Consider the following 24610-nt stretch of genomic DNA (forward strand, 5'->3'; position numbering starts at 1 on the left):
GTCTCTCCAGGAGAGAGGCTCACGCATTGCCCGGCAGCCCACCATCGAAACCAAGCGTGTGTCCATCACAGATGGGGAGGTGAGGGGTCAAAAGGTCAAGATGGCTCGATACGGAACGATACCCCCCCCTGAGACGGAACTCTTCCTGATGAAGTTCACAATCTTCTGCATTCATAAATGGTCATGGTTCACCTGTGGAGATGCTTTACTGATTGAATTTCACCATTCCTCTCCTTAGGACTGCGTTCACCTCAACCAGTACAAGTTACAGTATCAGATTGGAAAGGTAAGTCTATCACAAACACAATTAAACCATACAGAGTCTACTGGAAATTATTTAGGATTTATTTCTAACAATAATGATATCCTTTGGTCTTTTTATACCCCAGGGTTCATACGGAGTGGTGAAATTAGCTTACAATGAGGACCATGAACAGTTCTATGTAAGTTACATCACAGATTGTATGCATCTTGAGAGCATATGAATCAAAATCAGAATCAGAAAGGTCTTTATTGCCAAGTAAGCCTGCACATACTGTACAAGGAATTTGTCTTGGTCTTTTGGTTGAACATTAACAGACAATTCAAGTAGAATATAATAAAATGGAACATGTCAACTAAATAAGAATACAAATAAAAATAATAAAATATATGGTAACATGTTGTCAGAAGATCACAGTGTCACTGTTGTTTTTTTCTCATTGTTCTTAGGCAATGAAAGTTGTTTCGAAGAAGAGGTTGATCAAGCAGTGTGGATTTCCACGTGAGTCAAAATATGTGTTTTTATAGAATTCATAGAATTCTGCACATGGCACAGGATATTATTATTGCATGTGTGTGTGTGTGTGTGTGTGTGTGTGTGTGTGTGTGTGTGTGTGTGTGTGTGTGTGTGTGTGTGTGTGTGTGTGTGTGTGTGTGTGTGTGTGTGTGTGTGTGTGTGTGTGTGTGTGTGTGTGTGTGTGTGTGTGTGTGTGTGTGTGTGTGTGTGTGTGTGTGTGTGTGTGTGTGTGCGTGTGTGTGCGGTATGTATATTTTGCATGTCAGGCCGTCCCCCCCCTCAAGGACCAAGCTCAGAGCAGGGTCAGGCGCCTCGATCCATGGCACCCCTGGAAAAAGCATACCAGGAGATTGCCATCCTGAAGAAGTTGGATCACCATAACGTCGTCAAGCTAGTCGAGGTTAGTAAAGCAGACTCGCCACTTATGGCCTTCCCCTACATTTCTGTCAAAGGATGCAACAAGCGGCTTTGCAATAATATTTGATGATGGGATAATTGATCACTTAATCGATCCTCGCAACAGCTTCACCCTCACGTGGTGTTCGGGTCTGGGACCCTTTTTCAATGTTTACTAAAGAAATTATTAAATGAATTCCTATTTCAACCTGAGACTCATTGGCCTTATCTAATCTTCTGTGAAGAACATATAAAAGAACACACTCAACGAACAATGACACTATGTAACAACCATCAAATGGACTCGCAGCACACACACACATCCACACGCACACCGGCATGGTCATGCTGGACCTACAAAAGGCCTTCGACACTGTCAATCACACCATTCTGATTGACAAGCTAAAAGCAATTGGTTTTGATAGTTTATCAGTGAGCTGGATACAATCCTACCTGGAGGGGAGGGAACAGATGGTGGAAGTAAACGGTACCCTATCCCCCCCCCTCACAGTGAGCTGTGGTGTTCCACAAGGAAGCATACTAGGACCGCTACTATTCCTAATTTATGCAAATGACATGTCGTCAGCTTGTGACTGCAACTTGTTCCTGTTTGCGGACGACTCAGCCCTGCTGGTCTCTGACAAGAACAAGTTACAGGTTGAAAAAGCCCTCAGCTCGGAACTAGGCAAAATCTGCATATGGCTCGCCGACAACAAACTATCATTACACATGGGCAAAACAGAGTCCATTCTCTTCGGTTCAAATAACAAACTCAGCAAGACCGACGGCTTCTCGGTTACAGTGGGTGACAATATTATCACAAGGAAAGATGAAATTACCTACCTGGGTTCCATCCTAGAGGCTAATCTTTCCTGTGACAAAATGGCATCCAATGTAATAAAAAAAAGTCAACCAACGAACGCGATTCTTGTACCGGATCTCCTCTCTGGTAAACAAGAATACCCTGAAGACTCTAGCAGGAGCACTCATTCAAGGGTACTACGACTATGCTTGCACCTCATGGTACCAAAGCACCTCAAAGGCACTAAAAAACAAATTACAAACATCTCAAAACAAGCTAGTCAGACTACTACTTGACCTGACTCCTAGAACCCACCTCACCCCTGCCCACTTTGACAACCTAGGATGGCTTAGAGTAGACGACAGAGTACAGCAACTTGCAATGGGCCTGGTCTACAAGATACACTACGCGACCAAGGTACCCATGTACATGTCAAAATACTTCCCAAAGGTCAGTGAATACCACGATCACAACACCAGAGGGAGCTCCACAAATCATGTAAAACCCAGATTCGGCTCAAACAAGGGACTAAACACGTTTCGCAATTATGCCACATCAATGTGGAACGCCCTACCCAAAGCTGTAAAGGAATGTGAATCACTACCCACTTTCAAAAACACTCTCAAAAAACACCTACGTGAGACTGCAATTCGAAACTGGCCCCTACAAATGTCCTAACCTAGTTGTACAGTAAATGACCAAGTAAGGCTTTGTCAGTATTCCAATGTACAGTGTAAAATGTGTGTGTGTCCCCTACCCAACCCCCCCCCCCCCCTCCAATGTACAGCCCTCACCCAACCCACCCAACCCCACCCCACCCATCCAACCTCCTCCAATGTACAGTTTCTACGCCAAATGTATATACACTCCTTTTCTGGACACTTTTGTATCACAAACAGTACTGTATTTGCAAATCTGATATGTCATAAATGTATAGATGTAGCAGTACTGTCTATCTGTATGTCATGTATGTCATATATGTTATGATGAATTGAAAATGGGGGACCCTGATGTAAACAAGACGAAAGTCTTTCTCTGGTCTGCATCCCCTTAACAATTGTATGTATTGAGCTGTAATGTACTGTACCCATCCTGCAATCTGTTAATAAACGTTTCAATCAATCAATCAATCACACACTCACTTAAACAAACAACTCACTGCAGCACCCACTTTACACACTTTAGAACACCTAAACACACTTTATATTTATTGGTAAAGAATTTGCACTACAACCCATACCTCATTACACCTTACTGTACATTGTACCTAAACTGTACCTCATCCCATTTCTGCTTTGCACTATATAGTATATTGTGTATTAGTATATTGTATAGTATATTGTATGGTAACTCAGTTACTTCTACTCTGCATTGAACATTGTATATATGTACATACTGAACACTTGTGTCCACGTACGTGACTTCTATTTTTTACTTGCTATACTTATTTTATTTTATACTTATCTATTTTTGTCTAGCACAGTCTCTGGAGCGTAACAGAAAGAAAGCATTTTGTATAAAAGTATTCTGTACTTCTGTATGACAACTAATAAAGAAACTTGAACACTGTGCACCCCTCCTACACATTTATATTACATAGGTAGGGGGTGATAAGTGGTGTTTGGGTCTACTGGACTAGAACGTGTGGAAATAGTAGGGGAAAACAAGTAAACATGAAACAAAAAAGTTCACTGTGTACCTTCACTGTCTGCCTCCACCTTGTTTCATTCATATTTATTAAAGATACACATGATTTATTCTATGCATGTTATAATTTTTCTTTTTACAGACATCACATTCTATCACACAAAACTAATAGCACTTTAATTGATAAATGTGATCTAGCAGAGGTAAATAGCCAATTTGAACCATATGCTCAAGTTTCTTTAATAGTTGTCATACAGAAGAAGTACAGAATCTGTCTATATTGCTTGTAACACGTTAAGTATTTTTTACATAGATTGTTATGGCTTTATTGTTTTAAAATCCCAATATTGTTGTGGGTCCACCAGACCCAGCGAATATTGGGGGTAACAAAAACCTGAACACCACACAAGCATCACCACCAAATCCACAAAAGATTATGCTGATATAGTTTACACATGCGTGATAAAAAAACAATACATATTACATGTTACTTAAACTACATCTCTGTGTATATTAAAAGCCATTTAAATGGGGCTTGCTGTGGACTGTGGTATTGTTAACTGCGTATGTTTTGCAGGTGCTTGATGATCCTATTGAAGACGGTCTCCACATGGGTAGGGATTCATTCATCATCTCTGTCTCGTGGATCGGGTCCTGCTTATAATAATGTGTTAAAACAGACCGGAACACCCATTAACATGTTAATTTCTCCCCAAAGTCTTCGAGTTGATGACAAAAGGGTATGTTTTTACTTTTTATGTGTTCATGTGTTCTGTTGAGTTCCCCAAGTTGTGCTGGATTGTACATTCACAGTAGTGTATGGCTTAGGCATGTGACCTTATGACCCAGTGAGACGCCCACCTTGGTTTGTTTATTTATCCGTGCCCGTTTTCTCTGCTTTGCATTTCAGCCCAGTGATGGAGGTGCCCACAGACTCCCCCTTAACAGAAGAGCAGACTCGTTTCTACTTCAGGGATGTCATCCTGGGAATAGAGTACTGTGAGTCTGAAAACAGTAACTCAATGGGGTTTGGTGCAATATCTCTCTGTAAGAAGACTTAAAGGAACACGCCAACATTCTGGGAAATGCAATTACCATCTTCTCCAGAGTCAGACAAGAAGATAGATACCCATTTCCTGCAAGCTAGCCTAGCTTAGCACATATTAATGGAAGCGGATACGGGCCAGCTAGCCTAGCTGTTTGATGATTTGTTGATTTAAGCTAGGCTAGCTGGTCCGTATCCGCTTCCATTCATTTGTGCTAAGCTACAGTATAGGCTAGTTTGCAGCCGGATAGCTTTCTGCTGAACGCACAGAGCGAGGACATTTGTATCTTCTTGTCTGACTCTGGAGAAGACGGTAAGCCTATTTCCCATAATGTTGCTGTGTTCCTTTAATATTTGAATATGTGTAGACGCTAATAACTATATTCTAGTGAGGGGAAACAAATGACACGCACACGTGTATATGCAGGGAATCAAACCCCCGAAACCAAGTCCATGTTGAGAAACAGATAGCTGCATTGATTTATTTGAATAAAGTGCCAACGTTATTTACATAAATCAATGCAGTGGTCTGTGTGTGAGCAGGAGCTGTCAGTTTATCTATAACTACATTATAACCCGATATCTAACAGTTAGTAATAATCTAATCAAATGTATTTGTAAAGCCCGAAATCACAAGGTAATGTCCCAGGGGCGTCGTTCTGGTATGGCAAGGTATGGCACTCGCCATACCTTGGCAAATTAAAATAAATTATCTTTTTTTAAATACGTTTTTTTTTTTTTTTTTTTTTATTACATTTTATTATGTTGATTTAGAATTCGAATGTCAACATTATGAACGAAGCTTCGAACTATTCGGTACAGCCCTAGCATGTTTTGATATTGTCAATTATCTCACTTTTACTAGGTGACTTTTACTGTGACTAACTGAAATATGCCCAAAAAAAGGAAAATGGACATAAAAAAGCACCACAGGCGATGTGGAGGAGAGAAACCTTAGAACAGGGGTGGCCAACCTGCATGCGGCTCTTTGTCTGTCAATGTGCGGCTCTTCCATCCATACAAATAAATAAATTAAAAAAAAAGTGTGAGGTTTCTGTCCTTGCCTTCTCACTCGTTCTGTTCCTTTAACCACCCTCGCTTTGTTTTCATTCATTTTTTCTGTCAAGTATTTCAATTCCCTCGTTCACACGTTTCTCCCCGCTGACGTCATCTGAGACGTCGCTGATTGGTTCCCTCACTTCCCCACGCTTTTCAATCACATTCCCCAGCTGTCACTGCCTTTCAATCAATCGATCCCTCATTATTTATACCCCGTTTTCCCCACCCTAAGTTGTTGGTTCGTCTTGATTTGTCGCTGGATGTTTTTCCCCGTTGCTTCTGTTTCACTGTGCTAATCTCCAGGAAATTCCTAGAAGCCTTCGCTTGGTTACCTGCTCCGTGGCGCGCGCTCGCCTCCACTGTTTGTTCCTGTTCCTTTTACGCAGCTCGTCTGGGTGAGTTTTTCTAGACTGACTGTCTTGACCTAATTCCGATTTTCGTGTGTAACCTTTACACTGAAGTCTACCACCTTTGTCAGACAGTCACTCACCCAGCCATTAACGTTTTTGCTCTTTCCTTTATGGAATAATATTTTGGGATCTTCCACCTCCCACTGTGTATTTACACGAAGATATTATTTCACATTTGGACTGTGTTGGATTTTTGCTCACTGTGTATTTACACGAAGATATTGTTTCACATTCGGACTGTGTTGGATTTTGCTCACTGTGTATTTACACGAAGATATTGTTTCACATTTGGACTGTGTTGTATTTTTGCTCACTGTGTATTTACACGAAGATAGTATCTCACAATTGGACGGTGTTTGGATTTTTGCTCACTGTGTGTTTACATGAAGATATTCACTTGGGCTGTTTTTGGAATATTGCTCATCACTGTGTTGTTTAACACGAAGAATATAACACCCTGTCCTCCAGCTCGTTTCAAGTCTGCTCTGTCACTGACCCGTTCCCTCTCTCCCTCTCTCGGTCTTGCACAACATCTGAGAGGTCCGCCGTGAGAGTCTGCAGAGCGGTACAGAGGTCTGCTCCTGCTTCCCAAGACTACCCTTCCGGGAGAAGCTGCAGAGCAGCAGAACTTTGCCCCTTGTTCATTGTACCTGTTTTCTTGTTGACCTGCTTTCCCTGTTTCACTTATTCTAGTCACCAAATAAACAAGCCCTTGTATTTGGCAACTCTGAATCCAACTCTCTTGTGTCGTTGCGTTTGGGGTCGGTGTCAAACCATAACAAAAAGTATACTTTTTTTTTCCTTTTTTTTACGTCACTCATTCCATAAGGACGTAGAATAAACGTTTAATTATTTTTTTTAATGGTCCATTTGCATTTTCTTGGTATCTGAATCTAGGGACATATATGGATCAGTGTCAGAAATAGTGTGTATGTTACTAGGCTTGAGTAAATTGTAATGAACCAAAGGAGAATATCAATTCTATAAAAAAAAATTTTTTATCTTTGACTGTGAATAACACCATGCTAAAATTTACCAGACCTGAAAAATATAAGCAAATGAATAAAGGGAAGATGATTAAACAGAAGGTTTTGTAGATACAGTACTGAATTCTGCCATCTTTTTTATAATGTAAATTTCTCCACCATTTTTCATCGTATTGCAACACCGTTTTTTGCAAGACGTTCACAGAAAGGTAGAAAAACTAACTGCGTTCTGTTTTATGGCAATAACGTTCAGGTTTGTGGGAGATAATCCCAAAAAATAAGAGAAATAAAAAAGTAAATCCAGAAGTCAGATGATTGACAGGGGCTGGTGTGAGCTGGGTAGAGTCGTTTTTCGAAATTCGAAAGCCCTGAGTCTCTTCCTTCAAAAGACTACACTCACTTTTGGCTGTGCCACTTCCTCCTGTCAATATGCGCCGGATTCCGACTCAATGCCCTGAGATTTCTATAATCGTATATTTCACTAATAACAGTTAAAATAATTGGTAAACAAACGTAATGCTGAAAATATACACTTTTACTGTATATCTCGGGCTTAAGAGGTTAACCCTGTGAGGCCCAAATTAAAAAGACATTAGCAACATCAGAGGCCAGAGGGTGGGACATATAAATTAACATATTTACTATCAAATAGCAGTGTGAGGCTGAACAACAGGACCAATTGACTATATATGTGCTTAAATTTTTTTAAATAAACATTCTTTTTTTAAATGGCTAAAAGTGATTTTGTAATTTTGCAACCGTGGGTCTCACAGGGTACTTTTAACCCTGTGAGGCCCAAATAAAAAAGACATTAGCAACTTCAGAGGCCAGAGGGTGAGACCTATAAACACATGAAGAGTGCCGTGACTGAAAAAAAAGGTTGAGAAACGCTGGTATATGGTGTGGCTCTTTGTGGTACCACAGTAATTTTTGTGGCTCTTAGTCTCTGACTGGTTGGCCACCCCTGCCTTAGAAGATCATTCAAAGGGGGATCCCCCATCTTGGATGTCGGTGATAATATAGTGTTGCTATGGATGATCGATAAATAAATCGATCGAGAATAAACAGGCGAATAGTTGGTATGTAATGTACATATACCTGTAATAAAACATATGTACATGCAATAGCAACTGGGGTACATAAGAACATTTTTGAAAGATTTAAATAGAATAGAGCTAAGAACAACAACAACAACAAAAGAAAAAGCATAGGGAAACGAGCGCTAGTATGAAAATAGGATCAACGCGCAACTCTCTGTGTTCTTGTGTCTCCGCGGTATATCCAGTGCACTACCAGAAGATCATCCACAGGGACGTCAAGCCTTCCAACCTGTTGCTGGGCGACGACGGCCACGTGAAGATCGCAGACTTCGGTGTCAGCAACGTGTTTGAGGGAACTGATGCCCTGCTGTCCAGCACGGCCGGCACCCCGGCCTTCATGGCCCCCGAGATGATGACGGAGCATGAGCAGAGCTTCAGTGGCAAGGTCAGGGGGTCTCTTTTGTTGTCTAATGAGTGAATTATTCAATTCGATGTTATACTTTGCAACTTGAGTTAGTTTAGAGAGGTGCTTTGTAAATTGTAAATAAAGATGATGATGATGATGATAATGATGATGATGATGATGATGATGATGATGATGATGATGATGAGTAGTAATAGTGGTAGTAGTAGTTTTAGTAATAGTAAAAGTAGTAGTAGTAGTAGTAGTAGTAGTAGTAGTAGTAGTAGTAGTAGTAGTAGTAGTAGTAGTAGTAGTAGTGGTAGTGGTAGTGGTAGTAGTAGTAGTAGTAGCAGTTTTAGTAAAAGTAGTAGTAGCACCAGTAATCATAGCAGCATTAGTAGTAGTAGGAGTAGTAATAGTAGTAGTAGCAATTTTACTTTAGTAATAGTAGTAGTAGTAGTAGTAGTAGCAACAGTAATCATAGCAGCATTAGTAGTAGTAATAGTAGTAGTAGCAGTTTTAGTAATAGTAGTAGTAGTAGTAGTAGTAGTAGTAGTAGTAGCAACAGTAATCAAGTTCAAGTTCAAGTTCTTTAATAGTTGTCATACAGAAGTACAGAATACTTTCATACAAAATGCTTCTTACTGTTACGCTCCAGAGACTGTGCTAGACAAGATAGTATCAAATAACATAATAACATAATATAGCATGAATTTAGAAGAAGAAAAATGAGGTCACAGTGTTCGGTATAGACATATGTACAATGTTCTGAGTTACCATATAATATACAATACACAATACTATGCAGTGTACTAATGTACAGTACTATCTAGTGCAAATCAGAAATGGGATGAGGTACAATTTTAGGTACAATTTACAGTAAGGTGTACGAGTTGTAGTGCAATCCTTCATCCATAAATATAAAGTGTGGGGAGTGGGTGCTACAGTGTGTTTGTTTAAAGTGGGTGTGTGCTATAAAGTGTGTGGAGTGGGTGCTACAGTGTGTTTGTTTAAAGTGAGTGTGTGCGTGTGGATGTGTGTGCTATGTGCGTTTGGTGGTTGTTGTTGTGTAGTGTTCATTCATTGTTCGTTTAGCAGCCTGATGGCCTGGGGATAGAAGCTTCTTCTGAGTCTTTCTGTGCTCGCCTTGAGACTCCGGTATCGCTTGCCTGACCGCAGCAGTTCAAAGAGGCAGTTGTTCGGGTGACTGGAGTCCTTAATGATTCTCTTAGCCTTGCCCCTGCAACGCTTGTAGTAAATGTTCTGGAGGGTGGGGAGCCCCCCTCCAATTGTGCGTTCGGCTGAACGTGTCACTCTTTGTAGTCTGCTTCGGTCTTGTGCAGTGCTATTCCCAAACCAGGAGGTGATGTTGCCGGTCAAGATGCTCTCTATTGTACATGAGTAGAAGTTCTTAAGGATCTTCTGGCTGACTTGGAACTTCCTTAGGCGCCTGAGGAAGTAGAGGCGTTGTCGCGCCTTCTTCACAACACTGTCAATGTGTGTGGTCCATGTCAAGTCCTCGGATATGTAGGCTCCGAGGTACTTAAAGCTGTTGACTCTCTCAACCGGTGCCCCGTCGATGCTGAGGGGGCTGTAGTCCTTGACCCCCGACCTCCTGAAGTCCACAATCATCTCCTTTGTTTTGCTGACGTTCAGGGAGAGGCTGTTTTCCTGGCACCATCCCGCCAGGACCTTGACCTCTTCCAGGTAGGCCCTCTCGTCGTTGGCAGAGATCAGGCCCACCACCACTGTGTCGTCAGCAAATTTGATGATTGTATTGCTACTCCGCTGAGCCACACAGTCGTGTGTGTACAGGGAGTAGAGGAGGGGACTCAGAACACAGCCCTGGGGGGCCCCTATGTTGAGGGTGATGGATGAGGAGGTGCAGTTGCCTGCTCTCACCACCTGGGGTCTGCCAGTCAGGAAGTCCAAGACCCACTGGCAGAGGTCATAGCCCAAGCCCAGGTCCCTGAGCTTGGCTATGAGTATGGAGGGGACTATGGTATTGAATGCCGAGCTGTAGTCGATGAATAGCATTCTCACATAGTTCCCCTGCCTCTTGTCCAGGTGTGATGCTGCTGTGTGCAGCACATGGGCTATGGCGTCCTCCGTGGACCTGTTGGGGCGGTATGCAAATTGCAGGGGGTCCATGTTGATGGGGAGGGAGGAGCAGATGTAGCCCTTTACTAGCTTCTCAAAGCACTTCATGGCTATGGAGGTGAGAGCTACAGGGCGGTAGTCGTTGAGGCAAGCAGGCTTGGATTTTTTGGGTACAGGGATAATAGTGGACTTCTTCAGGCAGGTGGGGATGACAGCCTGTTCTAAGGACAGGTTAAATATGTCAGTGAATACTGGGGCCAGTTGGTCGGCACAGACTTTTAGGACGCGGCCGGGGATGCCGTCCGGACCTGCTGCCTTCCTGATATTCACTTTTTTAAAGGTCCGCCTCACCTCATGCTCTGTTACCCTGAACACTGCGCCTCCATCAGCAGCCGACCCCCCCCCCCCCCATTGCAGAGGCTTGTGAGCTGGTGTTGTTATTACCAGCATCAAACCTCGCATAGAAGGTATTGAGGTCATTTGCTAAGGAGATGTCACTGTTCAGTTTGAGGGAGGCGCCTTTGTAGTCTGTCATCGTTTTGAGCCCCTGCCACATAGCTCTAGAGTCAGCTTGTTCAAACTGGAGTTCAATTTTATCCCTGTAGCGCCGTTTGGCCTCTGACACTGTCCTCCTTACGTTGTATCGCGCCACCTTGTGGTCATTCATGTTGCCTGCCACTAGGCCGTCGTTGTATGCTTTGGTGCGCTCTCTCAGAGCTTCACGGACGGATTTGTCTACCCAGGGTTTTTGATTTGGGTAAACTTTCATTTTGGTAGTGGGGATTGTTTCTTTCACCCTAGTACAAACATAGTCCAGCACTGTTTCCGTGTAGACATTAATGTTATCTGTGTCGCGGAACACATTCCAGTCTGTGTAGTGAAACACTGACCGGAGCGTCTCCTCTGACGTCAAATCCCATTTCTGCACCTCTCGCGAGACTACAGGAGTACTTTTAATTCTCTGTTTGTACTTTGGTGAAAGAAAGATGGACGCGTGATCTGATTTACCAAAGCCACTATCAGAATGAGCCTTGTAGCCACCTTTAAATTGCGTGTAACAGTGATCTAGGATGTTACCGCCTCTGGTGTTGCAAGTCACATGCTGATAGAAGTCAGGCAATACCTTTCTCAGATTGGCGCTATTGAAATCTCCCAGCACTAAAATGGCGGCGTTAACATTCGCCACTTGTATTCTATTTACCTCGTCGTGGAGTCTGGAGAGCGCAACCTTGTTGCTGGCTTGCGGTGGAATATACACTCCGATCAGGACGATCGCCGTTAACTCCCTCGGGAGGAAGAAAGGACGACACTTGATGGTTATATATTCCAGTTCTGGGGAGCAGTGGTTGGATAATTCCTTCACGTTAGTTGGATCGCTCCAATTTTTGTTAAACATGAAGGCAATACCTCCTCCACGTTGTTTACCGGACTCTGCTGTACGATCCTTGCGGTGGATAAAGAAGTGTTCAGCTGGTTGAATTGCGTGGTCTGGAACCTCCGGTGTGAGCCATGTTTCGGTGAAGCAGAGGACGTTGCAGTCCCTAACGTCTCTTTGATATTGAATCCTTGCTCGGATGTCATCCAGTTTATTGTCAATTGATTGTACATTGGCTAGCAATATACTGGGCAGTGGTGTACGGTGGCGTCTGGATCTCAGCCTGTTACGGATCCCAGCCCTCTTTCCTCGTCGTCTGGGTCCTCTTTTCCTGGGATCTAGGAACAAAGGATCTGGTCCTAATCTCCGGAGAATTTCTTCAGGCCATTGATGCGGTTCGGAAAGCTGGTCCAGTGAGTAATCCAGTTGGTAAGTTTCCCGTAATCCAATGTCTATGAGTGACTGACGGTCATATACATTAAATGCACCAACAGTTGGTACGAACAAAACTCTAAAAACTATAAATATTAACAAAAGTAAACACAGTCTCGACGGAGCGAACAGAAAGGCAGCCGGTCGGAGCAGCGCCATCTCTCCATCAGCAGCAGCATTAGTAGTAGTAGTAGTAGTAGTAGTAGTAGTAGTAGTAGTACTAGACACGGGGGGACAGTGGATCATGTTCCCAGTTTGATTCCCGCTCCTCCCAGGCAGTGTGGGTGAATGTGAGGAACAAAATTGTAAAGTGCTTTGGATAAGAGCGCTATATAAATGCACCATTTAGGCATTTATTATTTACCATAGTAGTAGTAGTACAGTAGCAGTAGTAGTAACAGTAATCGTAGCAGCATTAGTTGTAGTAGTTTTAACAGTAGTCGAAGCAGTGTTAGTAGTAGTAGTAGTGGTGCTAGTAGTAATAATAATAATAATAATAATAATAATAATAATAATAATAATAATAATAATAATAATAATAATAATAATAATAATATTAATAATACACTTTATTTGTATAGCACAAGAATTGCAGCCCAAAGTGCTTCACAACAGTAGAATAGAGACATAGACATAAAATGTGCATACAGTTGACAGAATAAAAGTGCAGAGTGCAGACATAAAAATAGACGTAAAAATAGACATACAATTTGCATAAAATAGACAATTAGACATAATAAAGCAGTGCAATAAAATAACTCTCAGTAATGAGTCTAAGTGGCAGTTAATACCTCTTAACCTGCGCCCCCAAAAGTGGCCTTTTTAGTTTTCATTTTTGAGGACTGCATACTATTTTTGCAAACCAAAACAACATACTTTATACTTATAGCACATGCATGAGCCTGGTCTCATTTGAAAGATGACATTCTGAAGTTTCTGATTCCAGAAAGAAAATTTTATTTTAGGTGGCCGGGTAGCGCAGCGGACTAAGCGTCTGTCTACCACCGCATAGACAGTGGGATCGAATCCAGCTGCGGTACTTCCGGCTTGGTCAACCGTCCATACTGACACAATTGGCAGTGTCAGCGGGTGGGAAAGCCGGTGGGGTGGGTCCTGGTCGTAAACAGCAACTCCTACAGTTCGGTCGAGGTGCCTGCACAGCGAGGGAAGGATCTGGGGGAGGTAGTGTGACCCTTCCACACGTTACACTCCCCCAGTGAGAGTCCGTGCTGCCAGGTGAAAAAAAATAAGCAGTGGGCTGGCTACACATGTGTCGGAGGAAGGATGTGATAGTCTCCGCCCTCCCAGACCGACGGTAGGGGGTAGAGTGCGCAACGACCAGGAAGGGGATTGGGAATTGGCATAACGACTAACATTGGGATGGGAGAAAAACGGAAAAAGGAGGGGGGAAAAGATAATAAAAAAAAAATTTAATAAATTTTTTTGTGCTAACACAATAGAGTAACATAGGTCTGAACTTGAGTTGTAGAAAAACTTGTTACTCAAGTTTTTCTGTAGTAGTTAGTAGTCCAGAGGTAGTATTTCCCCAGAAGGTGGAATGGCTTACAAATCCAGACGGACCCATAGCCTGAAGCCTTATGTAGTACATCTCCAAATTTCATAAAGATCCATTCAGAAATTAGTGATTAGGAGTGATTTTGGTAAACTGTGTACAATGAAAAACTCAGTTTTCTCATAGACTTCAATTCATTCTCTTCCTGTCTTTGCTTGTTAGTTTTTCACCTAGATCCTAGATCATACATCCCCATGTGGTGTTTCATTGGTAAGCCACACTCATTGGCTACAACGATCCACAATCATTTTCGAGATCGGATCTAGATTGACGGAGCTACTGCGCCAAGAGTCGGGAGTGGTATTTTGCGAAATACCGTGTACTTTGCACAAGCCTCAAATAGCCTCTCTGTAACTCGAGAACCGCTGAACGGATTTTGTCGGATTTCTGTCGCTATCGACAGGCAACAAATAAGCCTTTAATTCGATATATATATTGTATTACAAAATATGCACACCCGAGCCACTAGGGGTCGCCAAAGTGCCGGTGGGCAAATCGTCCTAAAAACTTCCCGTCGGTGGTTAAAACCACTTAAGCATCTGGCAAAAATGGGGCTATTTATTCTATTTTCTTTTACGATTGCATACCCAAAGTAATTAGCAATTTATTATATTTTATACTTATAGCACATGCATGAGTCTGGTCTCTTTTGCAAGGTAACCTTCTCAAGTTTGTTACACAATACAGTCTGTCGAGGGGGCAAGCCTAATGGAGGTGGGGATGCTGTTCCACAGTTCAGGGGCTGCGACAGCAAGACCTGTAATGACGCAGGTCTAATAATAAGCCTTCTGTGTGTTTACCAGGCTGTAGACGTGTGGGCGATGGGAATCACACTGTACTGCTTTGTCTTTGGGAAGGTAAGCTAACAATTGTACTTTTATATACTTTTTTCTTACGTTTTGAAAAGCCATTGGACCTTAATCAATCATTTCAATATACTTGTTTTTTTATCGTCCCACTTCAGTGTCCTTTTTACAATGACTTCATCATCTCCTTGCATAACATGATCAAGACTAAGCCTGTGGAGTTCCCAGAAATGTAAGTACACGCCAGACCAGAGACCCAGACCCAGAAAACAGTAGAACACAGATTGCAGAGAAAACCCAATGCTGGGTGTATTTATTGAGGGCTGAGTGTACGTGATCCAATCCAGTGGTGGAGAGCGGGCATAAATGCAGTCCATTTATATAAACAAAGTGCAATACCAAGCACGGCACTTTTGCCTAGAAGTCACTGTTTGACGTCATTAAGACATTATCCTGATTGGATAAAGTGGGAATGGATACCAGGCACTGGGAAACCCATTTTACTGACCAAACACTCTGGCTGTCGGAATGTAGAGCTATTTAACACGTATTTAAACAAAATAATACCATTTAATGCATATTTAACAGCATATTAAGTTGTACACATCTTTCATGTAAACTGATAATTATAGATGCTGCATCGGAAACCTGATACTGATATGGACAATGGAAAATCCATATTAGCACCATCATTTCTTATTTAGCTCATCTCTGTTTCACAGGCCAACCATAAGTGAAGATCTGAAGGAACTCATCGTACTGATGCTGGATAAAAACCCAGAGACTCGAATCGCCATCCCTGAGATCAAGGTGATTTAGAGGAGGACGAGTGTTTGAGATGAAGATTTTAGACGTCTTCAAACATCTATTAATTTCTAAATTTCAAATTTGTATGCCTTTTTCTTTTCTTTTGCTGGACCCTTGAGGATCTAAGCTAGAGCAGAAAGGTCATCAGAGTTACTCTCGTATCATAGGCTAAGCTTTGGGTGCGTCATGGAGTAGGTATTTAATCAGATTAATCACTTTATTCAAATTGAGGATTTAGTTTGAGGATTTAAAAAAAAAAAAATAATAATAATAATAAATAAAAAAAAATAAAAAAAATCTTAAAAAAAAAAATGTATTATTAAAAACGAAGGTTAGAACGTTCGTTCGAAAAACCCTGACGAAGTTCGAATCCCAAAAACAGGCTTCGGGGACAGCCTTAGTGTTACACGCTGAGTGCATAGTAGTATAGACATATTAGCAAGATAGGTAGTAGTAGGGGCCGGCTGGGTGGCGTAGCGGAGATTGCGCTCGTCACCAATGCAAGAGACTCCGGTATCGAATCCAGTCTCAGCATTGCCTTCGACTTGGGCCGGCCGTCGTACTGGCTCATTTGGCAGAGTCAGCGGGTGGAAGTCGATGGGTGGGGATTGGACGTTGTGGACAGCGACACCTACAGGTCGGTTGGGTGACGCCTGCACAGCAGAGACAGGAAGCATCGGGGGCAGCGTGAGCCTCCCACGCATTACTCCTCGCCACTGAGAGTCCGCACTGTCTGGTGAAAAGATGCGACAGGCTGCCTCCTCGTGTACCGGAGGGGACACGTGATGCAAGGCTTCTATCCTCACTACAACCGACCAGTGGGGGGCATAGTCTAGCAACGTTCAAAACAGGGGAGGGGAGAATTGGCAATACGAAATTGGGATGGGAGAAAAATAGAAAATGAGGAGAAAAAGTGGATAAAAAAAAGATAGGTACTAGTATAAGAATAGTAGCATAGTATATTAGGGTAGATTTGCATGGATTGTACTGAGAAAGGACTCTACGGTTCAACAACATCACTGGCAAGTAGGAAGTAGGGTCTAAGGATACAAATAAAAAAAACTGAATCTACCCTTTAAGTTGTGTAAATACTCCACATTGGCCTCCAGGTGGCAGCATATACCAAGAGTCTCGCCAGGGGCCTCCTTGGTCTTGTTGTTATAATGAAACAACCTTGTGTGTGTTGTCACAGCTCCACCGATGGGTGACGGACAACGACTCTGACCCTCTGCCACTGGAGGAGGAACACTGCACAGTGGTGGTGGTCACCGAGGAGGAGATCCAGAACTCCATCAAACTCATCCCTAGCTTGTCTACTGTGGTGAGTTTGTATTTATTTATTTATTTATTTATTTATTTATTTTGACCGTTGTTTAACTTGGCAAATTATAGCAAGTGGCTGCAGGGGGAGTTCTCACATAGTAGTAACACTCACACACACTGACACATGCCTTCTCTATTTGAACGACCACATCAAGCAAGAGGTGGACGCGGGCAAATACTGTGGCATGGTCATGCTAGACCTACAAAAGGCCTTCGACACTGTCAATCACACCATTCTGATTGACAAGCTAAAAGCAATTGGTTTTGATAGTTTATCAGTGAGCTAGATACAATCCTATCTGGAGGGGAGAGAACAGATGGTGGAGGTAAACGGTACCCTATCCCCCCCCCTCACAGTGAACTGTGGTGTTCCACAAGGAAGCATACTAGGACCGCTACTGTTCCTAATTTATGCAAATGACATGTCGTCAGCTTGTGACTGCAACTTGTTCCTGTTTGCGGACGACTCAGCCCTGCTGGTCTCTGACAAGAACAAGTTACAGGTTGAAAATACCCTCAGCTCTGAACTAGGCAAAATCTGCATATGGCTCGCCGACAACAAACTATCATTACACATGGGCAAAACAGAGTCCATTCTCTTCGGTTCAAATAACAAACTCAGCAAGACCGACGGCTTCTCAGTTACAGTGGGTGACAATATTGTCACAAGGAAAGATGAAATTACCTACCTGGGTTCCATCCTAGAGGCTAATCTTTCCTGTGAGAAAATGGCTTCCAATGTAATAAAAAAAGTCAACCAACAAACTCGATTCTTGTACCGGATCTCCTCTCTGGTAAACAAGAATACCCTGAAGACTCTGGCAGGAGCACTCATTCAAGGGTACTTCGACTATGCTTGCACCTCATGGTACCAAAGCACCTCAAAGGCACTAAAAACCAAATTACAAACATCTCAAAACAAACTAGTCAGACTACTGCTTGACCTGACTCCTAGAACCCACCTCACCCCTGCACACTTTGCCAACCTAGGATAGCTTAGAGTAGACGACAGAGTACAGCAACTTGCAATGGGCCTGGTCTACAAGATACACTACACGACCAAGGTACCCATGTACATGTCAAAATACTTCCCAAAGGTCAGTGAATACCACGATCACAACACCAGAGGGAGCTCCACAAATCATGTAAAACCCAGATTCGGCTCAAACAAGGGACTAAACACGTTTCGCAATTATGCCACATCAATGTGGAACGCCCTACCCAAAGCTGTAAAGGAATGTGAATCATACCCACCTTCAAAAACACTCTCAAAGAACACCTACGGGAGACTGCAATTCGAAACTGGCCCCTACAAATGTCCTAACCCGGTTGTACAATAAAGACCAAGCATGGCTTTGTCAGTATTCCAATGTACCCAACCCCCCCCCACCTCCAATGTACAGCCCCACCCAACCCCACCCCACCTACCCAACCTCCTCCAATGTACAGTTTCTATGTCAAATGTATGTCAGTATTCCAATGTACAGTGTCCCCCCCACCTCCAATGTACAGACCCACCCCACCTCCTCCAATGTACAGTTTTCTGGATTTTTTTTGTATCACAAACAGTACTGTATTTGAAAATCTGGTATGTCATAAATGTATGTTGTGTGTGTCATATGAATTGAAAATGGGGGACCCTGATGGAAACAAGACGAAAGTCTTTCTCAGGTCTGCATCCTCTCAACAATTGTATGTATTGAGCTGTACTGTACTGTACCCATTCTGCAATCTGTTAATAAACTTTTCAATCAATCAATTCAATCAATCAAACACCTGTAAGTACAACCAGACACTTGTACCGTTGGTCACTGAGCAGCTCACACCTGTAAGTACAACCAGACCAGTGGCGGTTGGAATGCCCCACGGGCCCTGAGGCGATATTGACAGCTCAGGCCCCCCCCCCACACCGATATTTATTGTATTATTAAAAAAAAATTAATCAAAACTTTGAATTTTTTTTCCAACATGAAACAAAACATATCACAATACAATAATAATACATCAAATGTATATACTCTCTTTTCTGGACTCTTTTCGTATCACAAACAGTACTGTATTTGCAAATCTGGTATGTCATGTATAGATGTAGCAGTACTGTCTATCTGTATGTCATTATGTTATGATGAATTGAAAATGGGGGACCCTGATGTAAACAAGACGAAAGTCTTTCTCTGGTCTGCATCCCCTTAACAATTGTATGTATTGAGCTGTACTGTATTGTACCCATTCTGCAATCTGTTAAATAAAGTTTTCATTCATTCACCATGACATTACGTTAGTTAGCATCCAAGCTAGCGTGATAACGTTAGTAGTTAGCTTACCTGCAATAATGTTGTCATCGTCCTGGACAGATAAGACTTGTTAAATCATAATATATCCACACTTTGTGCTGGTCCTCAGTAAATGTCCCCTTTAGCTGCTCGGCGTCGTCGGATTTTAATACACCATCGTAGCGGTGGTGATGTTTCAGGTGACTTAGTATGTTGGATGTGTTATAGCTTGTTGCCCTAGCAAGCGATCTTTTTCCTCTGATGCCGCGTTCACGTTATGTGGGAAGAAGCGGAAGAACCAAAGGACATCTCGTTGCTACAACTAGGAAGCCTTCACGCATTGACTCGATGAAAACGCCCACATCCATACTTCCGCAATTCGTGACGCGAAGTGGGAGATATCGGGGTCTATAAAAAATCCCATATGTCCTAGTAGGAATTACCACTAGGAGGCTGACGTGAATGGTTTTTCCCAGTCGGAAGCTGGTTCTTCCGATTCTTCCCACGTAACGTGAACGCGGCATGAAACTATTCATAACCGACGCCATCTTTGTTGTTTACCATGCGCTGCTTGTGAAACTTGCATGGCTATGTCACAGCCAAGAAAGGGAGCGCTGGATTTGTGTAAAACGCCCTGTTCCTAAACCACACGCTATCAGTCGTACCACAGTACTGGCAAAACGGGAGGAGCCTACAGTCAAAACAAACGCACAGTCAGTCTGTCGATCCAGTCCCACACGCGAACGGCAACTCCATTCAGTCCCGTGCCTGGGCCCGGGCCCTCCCTCCCCCCAGACCCCCCGGGGCCCTAAGGCAGCTGCCTCGGCTGCCTTGCCTATATCGCCGCCTGTGAACCAGACACTGTACTGTTGGTCGATGAGCAGCTCCACATGTAGTGTGGTCAACTTGCAGTTTGGTAACCTGTACCTTCCGTTTGGCATGATCTGGCCCTCATGATCTGGTCCTCCTTGGCTCCATTCAGACTGCAGGCAAAAGTGGCACAAATCAGATTTCTTTGATCATATCTGTTTTTTTAACAACAGTGTGAACAGCACAAATCACATGGAAAGCATATCGAAAGAAGAACTGGCTCTCTTTCACTTCCTCCTCACCCCCATTATTATCTGCTCATTAATTAGTTGGCCTTATAAATTAAATCATAAACTGTGACTTCAGTGTCCTCCATGTTTACGTCCATCTCCGCTATTCATTTGCACATGCAGCGCAGGTCAGTTCAGGAGTGTGACCACTTCACAGTGGAATCTGATATTGGCCACATAAAAAAAAAAAAAAAAAAAAGTAATAATAGTAATAATAATAATAATAATAATAATAATAATAATAATAATAATAATAATAATAATAATAATAATAATAATAATAATAATAATAATAATAATAATAATAATAATAATAATAATAATAATAATAATAATAATAATAATAATAATAATGTGAACAGCCAGGAAGTAACATACTGCTGCCAACACTAGCACTTTTGTTCCTGTTAACACTTTGATCGCCATGGTTAAATTCATAATTTACCATAATTTAAAAAAAGGTAGAATTATCACGGTTTTTGAAGGCCTAAAATGATTTAAGCTGCACTGAGAAACTACAGTGGAAGGGTATAGTAGTAGTAGTAGTTTTATTTAGTCATCACACACAATACAAATATGCACAATCATTCTAGACTGTCAACAGTCTTTGATTCTGGCAGTGACTGAAAAGGTACAGGCTGAAGCATAATGCCTGTCCTATATTCTTATCAAATTAAGCCTCAAAAACAAAAACAAAAGAATAACTAAATACAAATTATTCTCATTTGTAACCTTCTAAAATACCCCAACAATATAAATACATCTCTGTTTAATCCCTTTTTTAGCTTTTCGAACAGTAAACTTACAAACTTACATTACACTTTCTTTCCTGTATTGAAAAAGACCTTTGCACACAGTCCAGGAGTCACTTTGCTTTAGCTCTGTACATTATTTGCATTATTTTATAATAAACCAGATCATTACATTTCATAACACAAGACTTTATAAACAGTGGATTTGTGTGGTCACTGGTCATAGTAATCATCCCTATACATGCTCCGAATGGCCCGCTTTGGCATTAAGACTATTGTATTTACAGTATCTTTAAATGTTGACCCCCATACCTCCACACAGTATGATATGTAAGGAAGTATAAGTGAGCAGTAAATGATGATACAAGGCCCTAAGTACAGTGTGGTAGTGAAAGGGTTAACTTTATGTAGTGTGGTAGTGAAAGTGTTAACCATGTATAGTGTGGCAGTGAAAGGGTTAACCTTCTGTAGTGTGGTAGTGAAAGGGTTAACCGTCTGTAGTGTGGTAGTGAAATGGTTAACCGTCTGTAGTGTGGTAGTGAAATGGTTAACCGTCTGTAATGTGGTAGTGAAAGGGTTAACCTTCTGTAGTGTGGTAGTGAAAGGGTTAATCATTTGTCATGTGGCAGTGAAAGGGTTAACCTTCTGTATTGTTGCAGTGAAATGGTTAACCCTTTGGTAGTGTGGTAGTGAAAGGGTTAATGCTTTCTGTGGCTCCCTGCAGATCCTGGTGAAATCAATGCTGAGGAAGCGGTCCTTCGGCAACCCGTTCGAGAGTCCCAGCAGACGCACTCAGAGGTCCATGTCCGCCCCTGGAGGTTTCCTTAAGTAAGTACTCTGCACAATCCCTGGCTGGATTCTGCGCTGCTTAACCGGCAGCAATGGGATTAGGTATCTGGCACAACAACAAAGGACAACAACCTAACGCCAGGTCACTAATAGACTGAGGCGGTTAGCGAGTCGGCATGTGTTTTGCGCGGGACAAACAACATTAAGTAAAAGACCGCCTGTTCTCCTGTCATGCCGTTTATCTCCGAATATGGAGTATAGTCTCAGTATTGTTGTTTGGCTTAAATGGGGCCTTAAAAGGCACCGAGCCCAGATAGATAAAAGCATTCGTCCTCTCCTGATAAGCTAAATGGGCGCCCCAGAGGCAGAGTTAATGGGTGGGCGCGCTGCTTTGTTTTCCATTAACGATCCAAGCTTGTCGGAAGCACGTCTGGGATCTGTGCTGGAGCTGTGGGGGGGGGGGGGTCTCTGCCACGGCTAATTATACCTCCATGTGTAGTGATGTAGAGCTGTACTGTAGTTATCCTACTCCACACACACACACACACACACACACACACACACACACACACACACACACACACACACACACACACACACACAGACACACACACACACACACACACACACACACACACACACACACACACACACACACACACACACACACACACACACAGCTGTCTCAATCATACAATCACTGCCCAGTCACCCATACCTAACCATGCCATGGGGCACACAGCATTGTCAATTCACCGCTGTGCTACTGTGTATCTGTGGCTATGTAACAGAGGCAACTCGCCCCTGCCACGAATTCGACCATGCCTTGAGTGGAGTCGAACCCCAGGCGTCCGCACTGCGGGCGACATCACAAACCGCTGCGCCAAGAAAGGAATTCCCTCCTAAGCGCTCAGTTTGGATGCCTCTGGGGAGTGAGTTTTACACCCGTTACACTCACCCCCCCTAAACTCACACCACCCAAGGCATCCGGGTCACGGCACCAGTGTAACAGAGGCAACTCGCCCCTGCCACGAATTCGACCATGCCTTGAGTGGGAGTCGAACCCCAGGCGTCCGCACTGCGGGCGACATCACAAACCGCTGCGCCAAGAAAGGAATTCCCTCCTAAGCGCTCAGTTTGGATGCCTCTGGGGAGTGAGTTTTACACCCGTTACAGCTACACGGCTTGTGGCGTGGGGATGAAATATCCTCTCTCTAGCTGGCGTGTGTCCTTATGGAGTGCCGTGGACGTATGCCATGACACTTGTTGACGTTGTCCTTTTGACTCCCCTGTTCGTTGCAGTGACGTGTTCGGCCAAGTGAGGTTCTCTGCCAATGTTCATCCTTCACTGAGGTAAATATTCTTCGTACATCAAATAATGTAAATAAAGCCACTTGTTTAGCGCTTTATATTGACTCTCGTGCCTCAACAGGGCAGATGCTGGATAGATAAATATACTGTATATATATCGAGGAGCAGTGTAATGGCAGGATATCTGCACACTGGAATGTAACACTTTTAACGCTTTCACTACCACACTACAGAAGGTTAACAGTCTGTAGTGTGGTAGTGAAGGGGTTAACCGTCTGTAGTGTGGTAGTGAAAAGGTTAACCTTCTGTGGTGTGGTAGTGAAAGGGTTAACCCTTTGTAGTGTGGTGGCAGTGAAAGGGTTAACCTTCTGTAGTGTGGTTGTGAAAGTGTTAACCCTTTATAGTGTGGTAGTGAAAGGGTTAACCTTCTGTAGTGTGGTAGTGAAAGGGTTAACCCTTTGTAGTGTGGTAGTGAAATGGTTAACCGTCTGTAGTGTGGTAGTGAAAGGGTTAACCTTTTGTATTGTGGTAGTGAAAGGGTTAACCCTTTGTAGTGTGGTAGTGAAATGGTTAACCTTCTGTAGTGTGTTAGTGAAAGAGTTAATTGTCTGCAACATGTCGACAGGTATGGTCTTTGTCAGACGGAGGCACGTTAAATGGTGTTTAATACGGTGTTGCCCTCCTCATCTACAGTATCTCACATAGCCTCAGTTACATACAGTAAGGGAACATATGTCGCCCACAGGAAAGAGGCCAGCAGAGATGGAGAGCTGGAGGACTTATACGAAGATGAAGCATTTCTTGAATCCAACTAGCAAAACCTCCGCCACACAGATACAAAAAAGGGGGGAAAGGTTGTAAAGAAACGTCTTTTTAACGCGTTTCTTGTTTGCTTTCGTGCTTTTTATGTTTGCTTTCCTACATTAGGAGAAACTCTTACACACAAACTGTTACACAGTATTTCTACCGTACCGAAGATATGGTAATGCACAGTATTTCTACAGTACCGGAGACAGTGTTTATGGTAATACACAGTATTTCTACAGTACCGGAGACAGTGTTTATGGTAATACACAGTATTTCTACAGTACCGAAGACAGTGTTTATGGTAATACACAGTATTTCTACAGTACCGAAGACAGTGTTTATGGTAATACACAGTATTTCGACAGTACCGGAGACAGTGTTTATGGTAATACACAGTATTTCTACAGTACCGAAGACAGTGTTTATGGTAATACACCGTATTTCTACAGTACAGAAGACAGTGTGTATGGTAATAAAGTCAAAAGATAAACTATAATAATAATAAAAAACAATAGATTCAGTGACTGTGATTCGTTACATAATGTGATAGTCTCGAATATCTGTTTTAAAATATCTGTGTCATGTGCATGATTGAT

At 42.7% G+C, this 24610-nt stretch overlaps 1 protein-coding gene across 1 annotated transcript; it reads left to right on the top strand.

Annotated features, from left to right (window-relative positions):
* Positions 1-711: 711 nt before the first annotated feature.
* On the top strand, positions 712-24056 carry camkk1b (calcium/calmodulin-dependent protein kinase kinase 1, alpha b). The gene is made up of 13 exons (XM_084317687.1): positions 712-763; positions 1045-1178; positions 4201-4237; positions 4342-4363; positions 4534-4622; positions 8409-8608; positions 14850-14903; positions 15011-15084; positions 15575-15662; positions 16852-16980; positions 21832-21935; positions 23199-23249; positions 23953-24056. Exons 1-13 carry the CDS (start codon positions 715-717, stop codon positions 24020-24022), a joined length of 1101 nt encoding a protein of 366 aa, XP_084173813.1. The 5' UTR covers positions 712-714; the 3' UTR covers positions 24023-24056.
* Positions 24057-24610: the final 554 nt, after the last annotated feature.

This window comes from Notolepis coatsorum (genome assembly GCF_963971535.1).
Source record: "Notolepis coatsorum genome assembly, chromosome: 1".
NCBI lineage: Eukaryota > Metazoa > Chordata > Actinopteri > Aulopiformes > Paralepididae > Notolepis > Notolepis coatsorum.

What these genes read in the sequence shown, in the direction of transcription:
- camkk1b (XM_084317687.1), top strand. Translation starts at nt 715, where the DNA reads ATGAAAGTTGTTTCGAAGAAGAGGTTGATCAAGCAGTGTGGATTTCCA. An exon ending in TTCGAGTTGATGACAAAAGG is followed by an intron (nt 4,364 to 4,533) that starts GTATGTTTTTAC and finishes TTTGCATTTCAG; the next exon opens with CCCAGTGATGGAGGTGCCCA. An exon ending in TCGCCATCCCTGAGATCAAG is followed by an intron (nt 15,663 to 16,851) that starts GTGATTTAGAGG and finishes GTGTTGTCACAG; the next exon opens with CTCCACCGATGGGTGACGGA.